Source organism: Balaenoptera musculus, chromosome 2 (genome assembly GCF_009873245.2).
Source record: "Balaenoptera musculus isolate JJ_BM4_2016_0621 chromosome 2, mBalMus1.pri.v3, whole genome shotgun sequence".
Lineage (NCBI taxonomy): Eukaryota > Metazoa > Chordata > Mammalia > Artiodactyla > Balaenopteridae > Balaenoptera > Balaenoptera musculus.
The window spans coordinates 174930860-174947770 of NC_045786.1; the positions used below are offsets into that span (position 1 = coordinate 174930860).

Consider the following 16911-nt stretch of genomic DNA (forward strand, 5'->3'; position numbering starts at 1 on the left):
GGTGAGCAGACACGGCCCTAACTGCCAGAGGGTCTGTGCTTCAGGCTGAGAATGACAAGCTGTGGGCTCCCCAGTTAAGGGCATTGATGCTGCACGCCCAGGGCTGTGACCTCAGGCGGGACCCTCAACCTGCATCCCAACCAGAAGGGAAGCGTGTCTCCTGGCGCACACAAGGGCCAGACCCCAACCCGCTGAACCGTCGAGCTCTCCCTCCCTCTGCACGTCCCCACGGCACACGTGATCCTGGGGTTGTGTGGAGCCCTTGAGAGGCCCCAAAGGCAGGAATCATCTTTTCTTGCCTCCAGTGATGGAGGGCTCACTACCTCACTACTGGTGGAAATTCTCCCCACCTCTTCCTTCCCCCAAGAAGGGCGGCCTGCACCTGTGGACCCCACCCCAGTCTCCTGTCCTGGATCCACCCAGATGGTACATCGGCCCCTCCGACCCAAAGTCTGCCCTCTCCTTTCCCCCCTTCCCCTCCCTCCCCCTCTCCTGAGTCCCCACCCTCAAGCCCACCAAGTCCACCTGTGACCTCCTCACAGCCAGGCCCAGTGGTGAATTTCCTCTCCTCGTCCCTCCTGCGCTGGCGGTGGCCCTGAGAGCGCCCCCTTCCTCCCTGCCCCCAGCCACCCTGGGCTGTACCACCCCACAGGCCCCCTGCTCCACCTCCCTGCCTGGCTTCTCCCCACCACGCCAGCCTGACCTGGGTCCAAGGCTCATGCTCGGACCTCACGATGCGCCTCTGTCCCTGGGCACCCCTGGGTCACTCCTTCAGGCCCAAAGCTTTCTATGTCATCTCTAAGATGGCTGGTTCATTTCCCACAGATGCCATAACAAAGAGCCGTAAACCCTATGACTTAAGCAACAGAAAACAACAGAAACTTATTCTCTCGGCGTTCTGAGGGATCCTAAATCAGGGCGTTGGCAGGATCGCGCTGCCTCCAGGGGCTCAGGGGGAGGGTCCCTGCAGCCTCTCTCAGCCTCTGATGGCTGCCAGTGTCTGTGCCTTGTGGCCCCATCCCTCCAAGCTCTGCACCTGTGGTCACATCACTGCTTCCTCTTCTGCGTCAAATCTCCCCCTTATGGGAACACAGGTGATGGCACCAAGTAAGTTAACATCCACAGGTTCCAGAAATGTGATGTGGACATGTCTTGCGGAACCATTTTTCAAGCTAGCAAGAGGGTGACCCCAAATTCATATCTCCCATCTGGAGACACCTGGAACCAGACACGTACATCCAACTCCCCCCGCCCCGACTTGGAAGCCCCCCAAACATCTCAAAGTAACTGGCTCTCATATTTAATCCCCATGGTACCCCCAAAACCTGCACCCCTGCCATCTGTGGTGGGCAGAATAATGCCCCCAAAAGATGTCCACATACGAACCCCCTGAATCTGTGACTATGTTAGGTCACATGGCCAAGGGGAATTAGGTTGCAGATAGAATTAAAGTTGCATGACTTTAAAATGGGGAGATGATCCTGGATTGAGGGGGCGGGACAATGTAGTCACAGGGTCCTTATTGGTTGAAGGTCGGGGGGAGGAGGTTGGAGTGATGTGAGGTGAGGTGACTGGACCAGACAGCGCTGGCTCTGAAGCCCGAGGCAGGGACCACGGGCTGGGGAAGGTGGGGCCTCCAGAGGCAGGAAAAGCCAAGGAAACGATGATCCCTGGAGCCTCCAGACGGGCCAGCCCTGCCCACACCCTGAGCTCAGCGCATTTCCCACTTCTGGCCTCCAGGACTACCGAGAGTACATTTGGATTGTGTAAAGTCACTGTTTGCAGTCATTTGTGACAGCGGCCACTGGCGACACCTACACCGTCTTCCCCAGGCCAGCGGCCTTGTAGCACACTTGACCCTCACACACCCACACCTGACCCCTCAGTGAGTCCCACACCCACCCTCCCACCCTCCCCCCAGTCCTTCCCCCAGGGGAAGGCAACCAAAGGGCCCAATTAAACCCCTCAGGTCACATCCATCCTCTGCCCCATCCCGTGGGTGCCGAGGCCCGTGCAGTGGCCGACAGGGCTCCACAGGAGCCCCCCTGCCTGACTTCCCGCCGCTCCTCACCTGCCTGGGGACCCTCCACCAAGCACCCCCCCAGTGTCTTCCAGAAGGCGTGGAGCAGCTGACCGTCCACTGCTGAGAAGACTGTCGGGAAGACGCGGCCCTGCCCAGCCGAGGGGCCCAGGGCTGGCCCTGATGGGCAAGGACGTGGTCTGGGCACCTGGTGCCAGCAGCTCACACCGTCCCTGAAGTTCTGTTGCAGGTGCAGGAGGGACGCCATCTGGGCTCTCCCACCCCTGTTCCCACCTGACCCTGCAGGGCTTTCTGCATTCAGGCAAGACCTCAGTCCCAGGAGGGGGGCCTGGGAGTCGGGGCCAGTACTGGGGGGCGAGTGGGGTGAAGACAACGTGGAGGGTCACCATGAGGCTCCCGAGTCACCCTCCCCGACCTCCGGCCTCTGCACGGAGACCAGGCCTGGGAAGGCTCGTTTTGTGTGTCAGCTTGGCTGGGCCACGGGTGCCACAGGTGTTTGGTGGGACTTTCTTCTGGGTGTCTCTGGTTGAGAGTAACATCTGAACGGGTGGTCTGAGTCAAGCAGGTGCCCTCCCCTTGCGGGTGGGCCTCGTCCAGTCCTGGAGGCCTCAACAGAGCAGAAGTGAGTGATGCAGAATCCGCTCTCCTGGCCCGACGGTCTCCAGCTCGGACAGCGGTCTTCTGCCTTTGGACGTGGACCGGAGCCACTGCTGGCTCTCCTGGTCCCCAGCTTGCTGCCAGCGGATCGTGGGACCCCTCAGCCTCCGCACCCAACCATGAGAGCCAGACCCTGCAGTCACTGTCTCTATACACGTCCTGTTGGCCCGTTTCTCTGGAGATCCCCGAGTAATACAGCCCTCCCCCCAGCCCTCTCTCTTCTTGGGTTTCACAGCTGTTGTTGGGACCACAGAGCCGCCTCCTGCTGAGCAATGGCTGTGCTACTAGGACACAGGGCCCCAGGGCCTGGCACAGGGCAGGTGTGCAATGCAGACCTGTTGGGGGGGGGCAGGAGGAGGGAGGGACGGAGGGAGGGAGGGAGGGAGGGGGAGGAGGGAGGAAGGGAGGGAGGGGTGAGGGAGGGAGGGGGATGGAGGGAGGGAGGGGGAGAGGGGGAGGGAGGGACAGGGCCCGCCTGAGCTGAGCTAGTGCGGCTGAGCCTTTGAGCCAGTGCAGCTCTTAGAAAACCCAAGGGCCAGCATCAGAGGCAGAGTGTTGGGTGGGGGGGAGGCAGTGGGTGGGGTGATGTGGGGGCCTGGCGGGGTGCAGCCTGTAGGAGGGTGGGGTGACAACAGAGTCCAGCCCCCGACTGACCCTGCCCCAGGGTGGAGCCCCGAAACAGAGAGGGGCCGGCCCTGACCCCTGCTCCTGCGCCCTCGTGCGTCCTGCCTTGGGGTCCCAGGAGGAAAAGGCAAAGCACAGATCCCAGGCTGCCGGTTAAGGGCACAATGGCTGAGTCCCGACATTGCCCCAGCAGGCGGGGCAGAGGGGGCAGCAGGGGCGAGGAGCCAGCATTTCCCAGGGTCTGTCCTGCGCTGGGAGCTGGGGGCATTCAGCTCTCTATTGCGTCCTATTGCCTGGCAGGTGATGAGCTGCCCAGACTTGTAGATGAGCAAAGTGCAGCTCAGAGAGGGGAGGTAACTTGCCCAAAGTCACACAGCCATGAGGGGTGGGCCTGGCCCAGTCTCGGCACCCCCTTTGTCCTCCAGCCAGCTCCTGATGTCCTGGCACGTGTGGCAGCCCTGATGGAACCGGGTCTGAGAGAGGCTGGTGCCGGTGGCTGCGGGCCCGGGGGCTGCGGGCAGATCCCTGATGGGTTTGTACGGTTTCCACCGATCAAGGGGTTGCCCGAGGGACGTGGAGAGAGCCCTGACCCCTGTGCCTCTCTGCTGGGTGTGGAGGAGGTACAGCCGTAGGAACCGCCCCCCCCCGCCGTGTGCCTGGGTTGGAGCGGGGCTGCGAGGGGCAGTGTGGCAGAGAGTGACTGCCTCTCAGTGTCCCAGGGTCCCCTGAGGGCTGCACGTGGCCACAGTGGCCTGGACCCCACGGGCTGTGCATGTTCTGTGCAGAAGCTGGCGAGGGGCTCTGGGCTGGCGCTCCCCCCGCCGCCGTGTCCACGCTAGGGCCGGGCAGCAAACTCTCCTAGTAACGGGCCAGATGGCAGATGCTTTAGGCTCCGTGGCCGTGCTCAACTTTGCCCTCACAGGGCGAAGGCAGCCATGGACAGAAAGCAAGGCTGCGTGGCTGTGTTCCAGTAAAGCCCTACTCACTTTCATTTACAAAAACTGCGGGTGGGCAGGGCGGCCGAGGGACGGAGTTTCTGAGCCGTTTTCTGGAGGTGGGCTGGGCGGAGGGGGTCCTAGAGTTGCACGAGACCCCCTCCCCCTGAGCCCTTGCCCCGAGGCCACCTCTGTCGGCTTCCTGTCCACAGGGGGCTGGGGCCTGTCCCACCACAGGAGGTGCTGCACTGCTCAGGCTGTGGCTCCAGGGCGGACGTTTATGTCCCCTCTTGCTGACCAGAGAGGAGGGAACGGCCGGCGCCGGCTGTCCCTGAGGACGCCCTGTCCCGCTGCCCGCGTAGCAGTTTGCTCGGGTAATTTACTAGCTCTGAGGCAATGTCGGGACTCAGCCGTTGTGCCCTTAACCGGCAGCCTGGGACCTGTGCTTTGCCTTTTCCTCCTGGGACCCCAAGGCAGGACGCACGAGGGCGCAGGAGCAGGGGTCAGGGCCGGCCCCTCTCTGTTTCGGGGCTCCACCCTGGGGCAGGGTCAGTCGGGGGCTGGACTCTGGTGTCACCCCATCCTCCTACAGGCTGCACCCCGCCAGGGCCCAACATCACCCCACCCTCTGCCTTCCCCCCACCCAACACTCTTCCTCTGATGCCGGCCCTTGGGTCTTCCAAAAGCTGCACGTCTCCAGAACCGGCCTGGGAAGACACGTACGGGTCTGGAGGGCAGGGGGGGCGCTGCCGCCTCGTCTTTTCTGCAGGCCGGGCCCGTGTTCTCAGGGCCTGGGAAAGGGCCACCTCCTCTCCCGCTCTGGGGCCAGTGGCCTGTCCTCGGGGTCGCTGCTATTTCTGCCAAAGAGGAGAGGTAATTATAGCTCAGCCTCTGCCAGCTGGCCGAGCTCTGCCACCTGGCAGAGGGGCCTGGGGCGGGGACACAGGCCGGCCACAGATTGGCCCCACAGGCAGGCAGGCCGGCCGCAGCTCCAGACCAGGGCAGCAGGAGGCCGGGCAGTCGCGGCCCCGTTCACCTGAGCAGCCCAGCACCCGCCTCTCCAGGGCGCAGGAGGGGCACCGCCAGCGAGACCAGGCCAGGGTTATGCGGCACGGTGCCCACTGGGGGACGCCACGGCGCCCAGCTGGCACCACCCCTCACAGACCCAGGAGGGAGCCAGGTGAGAGCCACTCGGGGCACAGGGGATGCTCGCTCCGCATCAGGGCGTGAGGCAGCCGGAGCGGAGGGATTCCCCAGAATGGATGCGGGCGGAGACCCTGCTGCAGGCGGGCACGCGGCAGTGGACTGAGGCCGGGCGGCGCGCACTGTGGCCCCGGACGGGGGCTGGGGGGCCGCCCATCCCACCCACCCGGGCCGCGCGCTCTCAGCGCTCATTCGAGTACAGTCCCAGGCAAACCAGGCAGTGGGTGACGTCAGAAGCCCCGGCCCCTCTGAACCTCGTGTTTGGTGTGTACAGGGTGGGTGGCCGGCGCACTCAGCCGTGTCCCAGGCCACTGGTGCTCTGAGCCCCTCCCCCGCGGCCAGGCCTGACATGAGGGCCCCACCGGCCCTTCACCCGCGCTCCTGCCTGAGGCCATGTGCAGGCGAAGCTGGACTGTGGGTCCCTCCACGCGCCACCCCGCGAGGACCCAAGCCTTCCGAGGCCCGGGAGCCAGGGTTCTTGGGCTCTGGGCATTTCGCACGGGCCGCGGCACAGGCGGCAGGGTCGGGCACCGACGCCAGCAAGCCTTCCCCAGAGGCCCTCGGGGGCCCTGCTGTGGGCCGAGCCCAGAGGGAACAGATGCGTTACTGGGGTCACTTGAGCCCAGGCCATGGCTTTTGGGCATCCCCAGAGACGCGGCTCTTTTCTGAGCTGACTCTATCAGAGGGAATCCATATCCTGGCCCAACGTGCGCGTGGGGCTCAGGACGCACCATTTATTTGGCACTTGCTGTGTGCAGGTACCCCGGGAGGCCTAGCTCTCCATCTTGACAGCACTCTGGACGGTGGGCAGAAGCTGGGGGCGGGAACGTGGGCTGATGTGGCCGGTGTCCGAGTGGGGGTCCACCTGCCCTGTCACCTGGGGCTCCCGAGGCCGAGGCTGGCTGTCCCCACGCACCCAGCAGGCACACAGCCATCACCCGGTCCTGCTGCCACTCCATGTCCTGAATGTGCCCTAGAGAGGTGTGGGCCTCGCATCTCAGTGTGGAAGGGGCCTCGGGACCACCGGGCCAGTTCCCACTCTCTGGATCCCCGCGCCGGGCGGGGCCAGCGGGCGCCGGGCAGGCCTAGTGAGCAAGGCCAGCCCCACGGGGCCTCCCCGGGAGTCCTCCCCTGGCTTAATTCAGAAATGGTGTGATCTGGGAAGCTGCCAGGCTGGGAGCTCTGGGCTGGGAGCAGCCGCTAGCCAGCCAGCCCTCACTCTGTTCCCCGCCCTCCCGAGGGAAGGCCAGCATGGGGGTGGCCACAGCCTCCCGTCTCGTTTTCCCGCTGAGGAAACGCGCAGCTCGTGGCCTCAGGCCCCTTAATTCAGCCAAGCTGCTCTGGGCAGGGGGTCAAACTGCCACCAGGACGCCTCAGGGTAGGACAGCCCAGAGGACCGCTGAGGCCACTGCCCCGTGGCTGGAATGGAAACTTCTCGGCTGGCCTGTGAGCGGCTCCGGTTCCCACTGTGCTGGAGGCTCTGATCGCCAGAGGATTATAGGCCGTCAGGTGGGCGAGCTCACGCAGGGCTGCGACAGCTGCAGGAGCCCAGGTGGGCAGAGCAGTGTGCGCGCGCGCGCGTGTGTGTGTGTGAGCCTGTGTGTATAAACGTGTGTGTGGGATGTGCATATGTGTACGAGTGTGTGTGTTTGCATGTGATGTGTGTACATGTGGGTTGTGTGTGTGAGATGTGTGTATGGTGTGTGCGTATGAGTGTGTGTGGCTGTGTAGGTATGTGTGTATGTGTGTGGCATGTGTGGTGTGTGTGTGCATATATGTGGGGTGTGTGGTGTGTGTGTGTGTGCATGTGGTGTGTGAGTTGGTGCGCATGAGCTCAGCCTCCCCGGCGAGGTCCTGGCGTGGTCCTCTGCCCGTGCCAGCCCCGGAGGCGGTGTCCCCCGCGACAGGACAGCGGGAGGGGCCCGGCCGTGGCGCTGCTGCCCCGAGCCCGGGGCTCCTGAGGGCTGCGGGACTCCGCAAGCTTGTCTGTCCCCTGCGCCCTGGGGTCCCCACGGGCGGACAGGCGCAGGGAGGGTTCGAGGGGCGATGGAGCAGGTGCGGGTGCTGAGCCGGTGCCAGGCGTGGGGTCAGAGCCAAGGAGGGGCCCTCCCTGTGCAGGGCCGGCACCGCGCCGGGGGTCTCAGAGGTCCCTCAATGAGGACAGAGGTGTGCCAGCAGGCCGCGGGGGAGGGAGCGGGGGACGGACCCGGGGCCCCGACAGCCTGGCCCACAGGAGGCGGAAGGCCAGTGAGCGGTGTCACAAGCGGTGGGGCAGGTGTGGGCAGCGGGACAGGCGGCCGGGACCCAGGACTCAGCATTGCTCGAGGCGGTGAACCAGGTGGAGCCGGCCCGGCCCAGCCAGCAGCCCTTGGAGGCCGGGGGCGCAGGCGGGGTGGGGGGACGGGGTGCAGAGCTGGGCTGGAGGGACCCCTGTGGATGTTGTCACTGTCTCCCAAAGGCGCATCAGGTAGGGCGGGAGGGAGTCTGCTCGCCCAAACCGCGCGGACTGTCAGGGTGGGGGTCTTGTGGGCGTGTCGTCCTGGCCAGACCCCCTTCTCCTGGAACGCGGGCGGAAGCCTGGGGACCCCGCTCGGCACCCTCCAGGGCCCGCAGGACTGGAGCAGGAGCTCTGGGGGAGGCCCAGGGCAGGTCCCCACCCCGGGAAGGACAGGGCCCCCCTCCTCTCCAGGCAGTGTTCTGGGAAGCCCCACCCTCAGGGGGCGTGCCCTCCCCAGGCAGAGGACGGGGCAGAGCGGGGGTGACACTCCGCAGGCCCAGGCCCAGAGCTATTTTCCACCCTTTATCACCCATCTGTCACGAGGCAGCCTGAGATCCAGGGCACTCGTATTACACGCTGTCCCTGCCAGAGCCCAAGGCCTCCCGCTCCCACATGGGGCCCTGTCCTCGCCATCCAGCCCGGGGCGGAGGGGGCCCTGCTGGCGCTGGAGGAGGCCTGGGGGGCAGGCGAGAGGTGGTACCCGGAGCGGCTTTACCTGCTGAGCCAACCAGAGCCACACGCTACTCCTCCGTTTTCCTGGTGGGGAAACTGAGGCCTGGGGCCGTCCCTCCGCTTGACCAAGGCTCCTGAGACAAAAGGGCAGGACCCAGGGCTCAGGCCAGTCCTGGGGGTCTGCAGAGGCCCCGCTTCCTCTGGGGAGGGGGTGGCAGGGATAACACTTTAACGGGAAGCTGGAGCCTGAGCAAGGCTGCCAGGCGGGGTGAGGACGCTGGGCTCGGGGGGCCACCTGGGAGCAGAGAAAGGCCCAGGCAAAGGCACAGGCCGGAGAGGGCCCAGGGCTCCTGAGAGGCGCGGGAGAGGCGACATCCCACAGGAGGCTCTCAGCGTGTACGCAGGCTCCGTGCCAGGTGGTCACACCCTCTCCCTGAGTGATGACCACGGCTGATGGCCACGAGCACAGGCGGGTCCCCAGGTCGCCTCTGGGCCCTGACGTGAGCTGCCTCACTCAGCCCCACCGGAGCCACGGGGGAAGCTGCTGCTGCTGTTTCCATTTTCAGCGGAGCAAACTGAGGCACCGGGCGGTTAAGAGACTTGCCAAGGTCACACAAGGTCACGGGAGGCACAGGACGGAGCCGAGTGAGGCTGCCTGCGCTGGAAGCACAGAGCTGCCAGGGACACACACCACACTGCACGCGCACACACGCATGTACACACACGTGCACACCCAGTTGCAGGCACACAGGCACATTCACACACACACTCGCACATGTGTGAACACAGCACGCACGCACACGTGCACACATGTACATCTATGGACACCCACACGTGCACACTCACAAACACACAAGTGCTCACACAGCTGTGCACACACTCACACATTGTCCCACCGCCCCCGGCCTGGGGGGAGGGCCTTGGGCACAGCAGGGGCTCGACAGCTGGGCCCGCTGGCAGTGACACTGTCACACACACACACCCCGCCCTCCTCCCCCCCCCCCCCCCCCCGGGGCTGAAGCTGGGCCCCCAGGCCACCCTTTGTGAGACCCTGTCCTTCAGATAAGGCCTCCCTCCCTGCCCCTCCTCCCCAGGCTGGCCGGCTCCCCCCTGACCCTATTTGCAATAAAAAGCTTGATGCTGAGAGAGGAGAAGATTGCTCCTTTTTTAAATAACTGAATGGCTGGCCTGTTATCTCCCAGGCGGAGAAAGCCCTCCCCCAAACCGGCCCCCCTTGCAGCTCCCCTTTGGGGAGGCCCTGAAGGAGCTCGTCTGAAGGTGCCCCTCACTCAGCTCCATCTCAGCCCCTGGGGGCAGGGTCCTTGGAGGGTGGATGGAAGCCAGAACACTCCTCATAAAGTGCAAACATTTGACCGCACAGGAAGGGAGCAGTAACGGCTGCCAAGGACCCAGACCAGAGACCCCTGGCAGAGCGTGGGGCTGGGGATAGGAGGGAGATGGCTCCCGTGCCACCCCACCCCGTCTCATCATCCCGGGGGAGGGGGGCAGAGAGGACCTGGCAACAGCCCCTGGTGTCCACGTCGCCCCACATGTACAAGGAGGTGGAGGGGGGCCCATCACCCCACAGGGCCCTCAAAGGACTGAGGCTAAATGCCTGCCGGGCTTCACCTGCACAGGCCCGGTGGGAGCAGGATAGGGGGAGGTCTCAAAAGTCAAGGACCGTTCAAAGGATGTGAAAGAAAATTCACACCAGAAGGGCTGCAATTAGTGAGGAGAGATGGGAAACGCTGCAATCAGAGGCTCACTGACGAGACAGGGCAGGTACCACCTTACACCTAGTACATGAGCAATCCAAAATCCGGGGGGAGGGAGAGACAGAGAGAGTCTGGGCAGGACTGAGGGGCGGGCCCACCAGCTCCAGCCCCCACGAACCCCTGGAGAAGGCTTTCCTAGCCCCCATGAAGCCCTGACAAAGCCCAGCCCTGGACCCCATCATTCATGCCTGGAGCGTCCCCGAGAAGGAGGCAGCAGTGATGTTTATTGCAGTCTTATCTATGGCCTCAGAAAATTGCAAGTGACCTAAAGAAACTGCAAGTGACAATAATAAAATGCAAACCTCCCAAATATCCCCAATAACGGAGGAGGGTGGCTGTAAATGATGGAATCAGCCCTGTGGAATATTACGCAGCCATTAAAGCTGATAATTAGGAAGATTGGCAGCAGGGGAAGCTGCTGACGATCTCGGTTTTGAGCAGGCAGGATTCCTCTGCACCCGGAGCACCTCAAAGGAAAGCAGTGCCTGCCTGTGGGCCAGGCTGATGGGAAGAGGGAAGCCAGCCCAGCTTCCTGGGAAGAACCTCTCCTCCTTTTATTTTATTCCTATGAGGAGTGTTCCGTGTGCAATAAATAATGTCTTTGCTTATCTTAGGACCATGTTCCAGTAAATGAAGGCGGCAGCACACGCCCTGAGCCCCGACTCCCTGCCAGAGACGCGGCATCAGACCAGAAAGAATGAGGACGCGGCTCCAGGCTCACCCACGCTCAGGGCGGGGAGGGTACGGCAGGGCCCTGGGTGGGCGCTGGTCCGGCGGGGGGGCCTCAGCTGGAGGCAGGGAGGCGGAGAAGCAGAGGGAAATGTGGTCCCTGCCCCTTCCCCGAGCTGGCCTCAGCCCCAGGATCCCCGGGAGGGAAATTGCTGGGTTGGGGGGCTGGAGGGGGGCTGGCAGAGAGGGTTAGAGGCCCCCAGGCTGGGCACAGGATGACCACGAGTGCACAGCATCTGACCAGGGCTGAAGGTGGGGGTAGAGCATACAAGGGGCCTGGAGGATGGGTCAGAGCAGAGTCCCAGGGGCTGGGAAGGGCCGGCAGAGGCAGAGGAGGTGGGGGCCATGGAGGGCTCGGGAGCAGGGCAGCAGCAAGTCTGGTGCTTCTCCTGGCGGCACAGGGAGGAGGGTGTCGGAGTGGGGGAGGGTGGAGACAGCAGGACAGCCAGGTGACAGGACACAGCCAGGTCAGGCCTGGGTCCAGGACAAGGGAGAGTCGGCAGCAGCAGGCGAGGGAGGGAGTGTAAGGGGGTCTCCCCCAGGAGCAGGTGGGGCCCCGACTTCAGGCCCTGAGTCCTGAGCTAGGCTCTGAGCTCGTTGCTGTCCAGGGCAGGCCACAAGCACAGGTGTCCCAGCCGAGGGAACGGGACAGCCATGAGCTGGGCCAAACCCCGGGACCGGGTGGGTCTCCCGCCCCAGCAGCACCGCCTCAGCCCGGCAGGCCGGCAGCAGGCTCACGCAGCCGGTGGCCCCCCAGCAGGGAGCCACCTCACAGACGCCCCGGATCACAGGGTGTCCGCGCAGAACAGCCTGCTGTCACCATTTGATAGACGGGCACACTGAGGTCGGAGACGGCTGCTGACTCCTGGCTCCGCCTTCCAAACACACAGTGGCTGGGAGGGCGGCCCCTGGGGGGCTGTGTCCAGGCTCTGCCCCCCGCCCTGGGCCAGTGGCCTCCTGCTCAGATCCCTCCCCTCGTCCACAGGTAAGTGACCGAGGCCCAGTGCGTGGCGAGAGCTGTCCCACGGCGGGCTCCGGGTGGCGCTGCTGGGCAGTCACAGGGCGCTGAGCTCAGGCAGGGCCTCCCCTGGACAGAGGAGGCCACCAGGCAGAGCCCCCCAGGGCGCAGGGAGGTTCCGTGTGTACCGCTCAGACGTGAAGGCAGTCAGTCCTCGGGGGATGCCAGCCGCGACCGCCGTCACCGTTACTGACATGGAGAAGTGGTGCCGGGCCCCGTCGGGATGGGTGGGGGCAGAGCCTGGGCGGGAGACACAGGCCTGCGTGATCACGGACCGCACCCGTCCCCGCTAACACGGCCATCCAGTCATGACCAGTCCCAGTGGCTTTGTCCCAGCCCTCACCACTTGGCAGCAGGCCTAGGGGGTCAGACGGCCAGGCTGGGGCCGGGGCAGGTCCGCAGAGGGTCTCCACGCCCCTGTCTGGTCCCTGCTGCATAAACCCAGAGGAGACGGCAGGGACGCCGCAGGGGCTGCCTGTCTCCAGCCTCGGGGGGCCGGGCGGGAGGGGCTCACTCCTGCCTGCCTCCCTCTGCTTCCCACCCCCCAGGAGGGCGACAGGAAGGTCCCCCCCTCTATCCTGAGACGAAGCCCGCAGGAGCGCCGCAGCCATGGGGCCGAGCCACGGAGGACCACGAGGCGCGTGCGGTTCCGCGAGCCCCTGGAGGTGGCCGTCCACTGTAAGAGGCGAGCGGGCCAGGCGGGGTGGGGGGACATCACCCAGCATCTCACAGAGGGCTGTCCGCAGGGACCACAGTCACTGCCCTGTGCTCACAGGTGTAACCCCAATAAAACCCAGGCCCCTGGGCTCGGTCTGAACAGAGTGATGGTCAAGGAAACAGCAACCGGCAGGAAAAATATAACCAGAGCTGCCCAAGTCATTAGTGTCTTCCTGAAGGAAGGCCAGTGGGTAGGCGTTCCCAGAGCCCACCCGCTCTTCCTTCCAACGCTCTGAAGTTTCCCACTGCCCCTCAGCCTTCACTGCCCACCTCCCAAATTCTCCCCACCCCCTGCCCTCTCCACCCCAGTCTACCTCACTCCTTCTCCAGCCCTTCCCGTGGGACACTGCCCTTGTATCAGCTAGCTATGCCTCGTATCAAATCACCACAAACATAGCAGCTTCAAGCAACCCACGCTGATTATCTCAGTGGTCCCGTGGGTCAGGGTTCTGGGCGCAGCAAAGCTGGTCCTCTGCTCAGGGTGGCACAAGGCAGGCATCAGGGTGTCAGCCAAGGCTGGGCCTCACCTGAGGCTCGGGACCCTATTCCAAACTCACAGGGTTATTTGCAGAATTCGTGTCCTTGCAGCTGTACCTTCAAGGCCAGCAGCAGAGTCTCTCTCTGACCTCCAGACCCTCTTTTATAAAGAGCTCGCCTGATTAGGTCAGGCCCACCCAAGACAATCTCCCTTTGATTGACTCGGTCCACTGTGGGGACTTCCATCACAGCTGCAGAACCCCTGCCCCTTTGCCATGTTCTGTTGGTAGAAGCAATTCACAAGCCCCCCACACTAAGCAGAGGGGACCACACAAAGGTGAGGACCTGGGGGGATCGTGGGAGCATCTTAGATTCTGCTTCCACAGCCCCCCAAGGGAGGTGCTCCCTGAGTCCCGCCGAGTTGCGGATAAAACTCACTCCCCCGACATGTGTCAGTGTCTCCCTTGAAGGCCCATCGTAAACGGCAGGTCCAGGCCTCCCACAGGGGTCCTCACCCGCCCCGCCCTCCCCGGTCTGGCCCCCAACCCCCAGAGCACAGCTCAGCACCCGCCTCCGGAGCTTCCCAGCAGCCCCAGAAGCAGAGACTCTCAGGTGGGGAGTCAGGGCCCAGACGGTCCGGGGCTGGTCTGGGGTCCCCCAGTGAGCTAAGCGGAATGGACAGGAGGTGGGGGGGGGGGTCCTGCCTGCCTCTCCAAAGTGCCAGCCCCTGCTGCACCCCCAGGACCCCTGCAGTCTCCTCCTCCTAGGCTGCTGCAGGGGCTCCACACCCCACACCCCCGCAGGGCCCCCGGAAGGCTCTGAGAGCAGCGCCAGCATCTGGAAGCTAGAATCTGAATCAGTGAGGCTGGGGCAGAACCCTGGGTGGTGCCGGGCAGCCTGGCCGGCCAGGGGGTATGGACAGCCGGCCGGGTCAGGACCTGCGGGGGCCTGAGTCTCCATCTGTAAAGAGGGGTAGCTCTAGCTGACCCAGCCCGTCTCGGGGTCCTTAGGGTGGGCGGGTGAGATGAGGGGTCCCGGGGGCTCCTGGCTGGCAGAGGCAGCGTGCCCTCCGAGCGGGGTGCCCCCCCGCTCCGCCCGAACCCACTCTCACTCTCCTCCCCAGACATCGCCTGCAGGAGGGAGCCCTCCGCCACGGCCAGGGGTAAGTTCTGAGCCCTCGGCCCTCATCCCTCAAAGCCCCAGCCCACACGCTTGCCCAGCACAGCCCCAGCTCCAGGCCACCACCAGACCCCCCACTGCTCCAGCCGGGCTCCCCACCCCGGCAGGGCCATGGGGTCCCTGACAGTCACGGGTCGGCGGCAGCACCCCTGGGGTACCTTCTGCCCCCCTCACTCCTTCCCCAGGGAGGGTGCGAGGGCAGGGCCTACGGGAGGCCCTGTTGCAAGGAGATCGCAGGCCCAGATAGGGCCGGGGAGACCCTCGCCGCAGGGGCCCACCCGACGGGCAGCACCGAGGTGCCAGCCTCCGGGTGAGCCGTGCCCGCCCACCGCAGCCTCCCCACCAGCCCTGCAGGGAGGCGGGCGCCCAAGGGTCCTCACTGGGGCTGGGGCTCAGGCCCGCGGGCCGGGCTCACCAGTCCCCCCTCGGCCCCAGCGCCCGGCCGGCGCAGGCTCCGCGACGGCGCCCTGATCCTGCGGCTGACGGCGTGCGTCCTGCTGCTGCTGGCGCTGGGGCTGTGCTGCAGCCGGGCCGAGCCCGTGGCGCTGGCCCTGGAGGAGCTCCGGGCCCGGCTCCTGGTCCTCCTCCTGCGCCTGCGGCTCGCGGCCCTGGCCTGCTGGCGCCACCTCCTGCAGCTCTGACGGCCGACACTCACCTCCCCTGGGCCCGGGGGGCAACACTGCAGAGGGAGAGCCCCAGGTCGGGCTGGGGGCTTCCAGACAGCCCTGAGCCCTGGACTCAGCGGGGCTGCTGCAGGCAGGGTGACTGGGAAAGGGGGGCCCACGGCTTGAGATCAGACGTGGGGTGCTGCGGCCTCGGATGCAGCAGGCGGCCCCCCAGCTCCAGGCAGGCAGCCCCTCCTATTTCACATGTTGGGGTGCCCTGTGAGGTTTTAGGAGAACAAGAATTCCACCACTGAAACTCAGGGACCCACAGGTTCCAGCCCCCAGGCTACCCCTTGGGCCCCTCCCTCACCCCGGTGGGAACTCTTGGTGACCTTGGGCCTGGCCCGGATGTGGCCGTGTGTAGCCCCTTGAGGACGGGGACACCCTCCCTATGTCTGTGGGAGTCCTAGGAGGAGGTAAAACTGGACTTTTGCTGCTTGGGGCCTGCAGCCCAGACCCCGAAACCCCTCTGGGAGAGGCTCGGGCTGCGGGGCGGGGGGTACTCCCTCCTGCAGTCACGTGCAGGGCAGCGCCCCGGAGCCCCCAGCTTGTCTGACGCCTGCACTGGGCCCAAGGCCTGGGGATCCCCTCTTGCCCCGGCTCCTCCCTAGCCGTCAGCCTGGGGGTGTGGCCGGCGCAGAGAGGACATCGGGGGGCCGAGAGGACCCCACCACCCTCAGGACACAGCCGTCCGTGCCCGGGTCCCAGCTGGCGCCACGCGGCCTGGGAGTCCCGTGACTTTGTAGACGCCGAGCCTTCGTCCCCGTTGCCAGGCCAAGGAGGCCACGTGATGACGGACCCCAGGGTCCCCTCAGACGCTGCATGGAGCGGGGCCCTGAACAAAGCAGGGAGGCCCGTGGTCAGACACCGGGAGGCACCGCTAGGGGAGAAGCTGCACCCCCATAGCCTTCAGACGAGCGTCTACGCAGCCGCCGGTGCTGTGCTGTCCCTCCCGCGGGCCTTCTCTAAGCATCTGTTCCACGGCTTACGTGGGGAGACACGGATTCTCTATTAAAACACACTGCACCTCTTCCAGTCTGGGGACTTTTACCCAAAGGAGGGAAATGGGGACCAATTTGCGGTGGGAGTCACTCTAGCGGCTGAGGCAGAGGTGGGCAAGCCGTCCCCTCTGGCCTCAGGGGCCGGGGTGGCAGCCTCCGGGGTCCCTTCGGGCTTCAGGACTCGGGGAGCCCCGAGTGGGGAGCCCAGCCAAGAGGGGCCCACCTCCAGGAGCAGTGTCCTAGTGGGGTCCACGGCGGGGCTCTGGGCCCTGGCCCTCGGGGACCCTCCAGCATCACACACCCCACACACACCAGCCCACCCACCCCCAGCCTCATCTCACCCTGCCCCCTGAAGAAGACAAGCAGGTTAAGCCCAGCGCCAGAGCCCTGGGGCAGGTACTGGGGGGCGGGGGGAGCCGCCCAGAGGGGCTGGGCTGTGGCGCTCCCCTCCTCGCGGCCCCGCTGCGCTCAGCTAAGGGCTGTTCGCTCATTGCAGAGACATGTTCAGCCCTGGAGGGTCTGAAAGACCATGACCCCCATTGTCTTCGGAAAAATGTTGCTCAAGGTGCACCCGACAACCCCAAGAATTCCAAAATTTGAAATCCATCCTCACACCCGTGAAGTCTCGACGGGAAGCAGTGAGAACGGAACCCATGAGAAAATGTGCGGATGTGAGTGTACAGCCGCCGTGGGGGAGGGGGACCAACTCCCAGTTGCTAGTAAGTTCCGGGAACTCCAGGAGCAAACACGGAGTGCAGTGCTTTAAGTCTTCAATCGAAAGCAGATACAACAATGGAAACAAGGCAAACTGGAGATGGAGAAAAGACGGGCAAAGAGATTTCTCCTTGCCCACTTTAGAGGCTCAGGTATTTTTGTTTCTATTTTGACTTGAGAAATAGATGGATACAGTTAAGTTTAAGAATCTTTACTTTCAGTTAAG

The 16911-nt window shown here is 64.8% G+C and overlaps 1 protein-coding gene across 15 annotated transcripts; it reads left to right on the forward strand.

The window, feature by feature from the left end:
* Nucleotides 1–5234: 5234 nt before the first annotated feature.
* On the forward strand, nt 5235–16000 carry C2H14orf180 (chromosome 2 C14orf180 homolog). Of its 15 annotated transcripts, none has more exons than XM_036845216.1 (7): nt 6689–6969; nt 8815–9000; nt 10800–10926; nt 11617–11758; nt 12481–12610; nt 14250–14288; nt 14741–16000. In XM_036845216.1, exons 3-7 carry the CDS (start codon nt 10883–10885, stop codon nt 14944–14946), a joined length of 561 nt encoding a protein of 186 aa, XP_036701111.1. In that variant the 5' UTR covers nt 6689–6969; nt 8815–9000; nt 10800–10882; the 3' UTR covers nt 14947–16000. The 15 variants fall into 15 exon arrangements, with proteins under 15 accessions (XP_036701118.1, XP_036701123.1, XP_036701111.1 ...); XM_036845217.1 differs by lacking the exon at nt 6689–6969 and adding an exon at nt 7262–7735; XM_036845220.1 differs by lacking the exon at nt 6689–6969 and adding an exon at nt 7262–7626.
* The last annotated feature ends 911 nt before the right edge of the window (nt 16001–16911 follow it).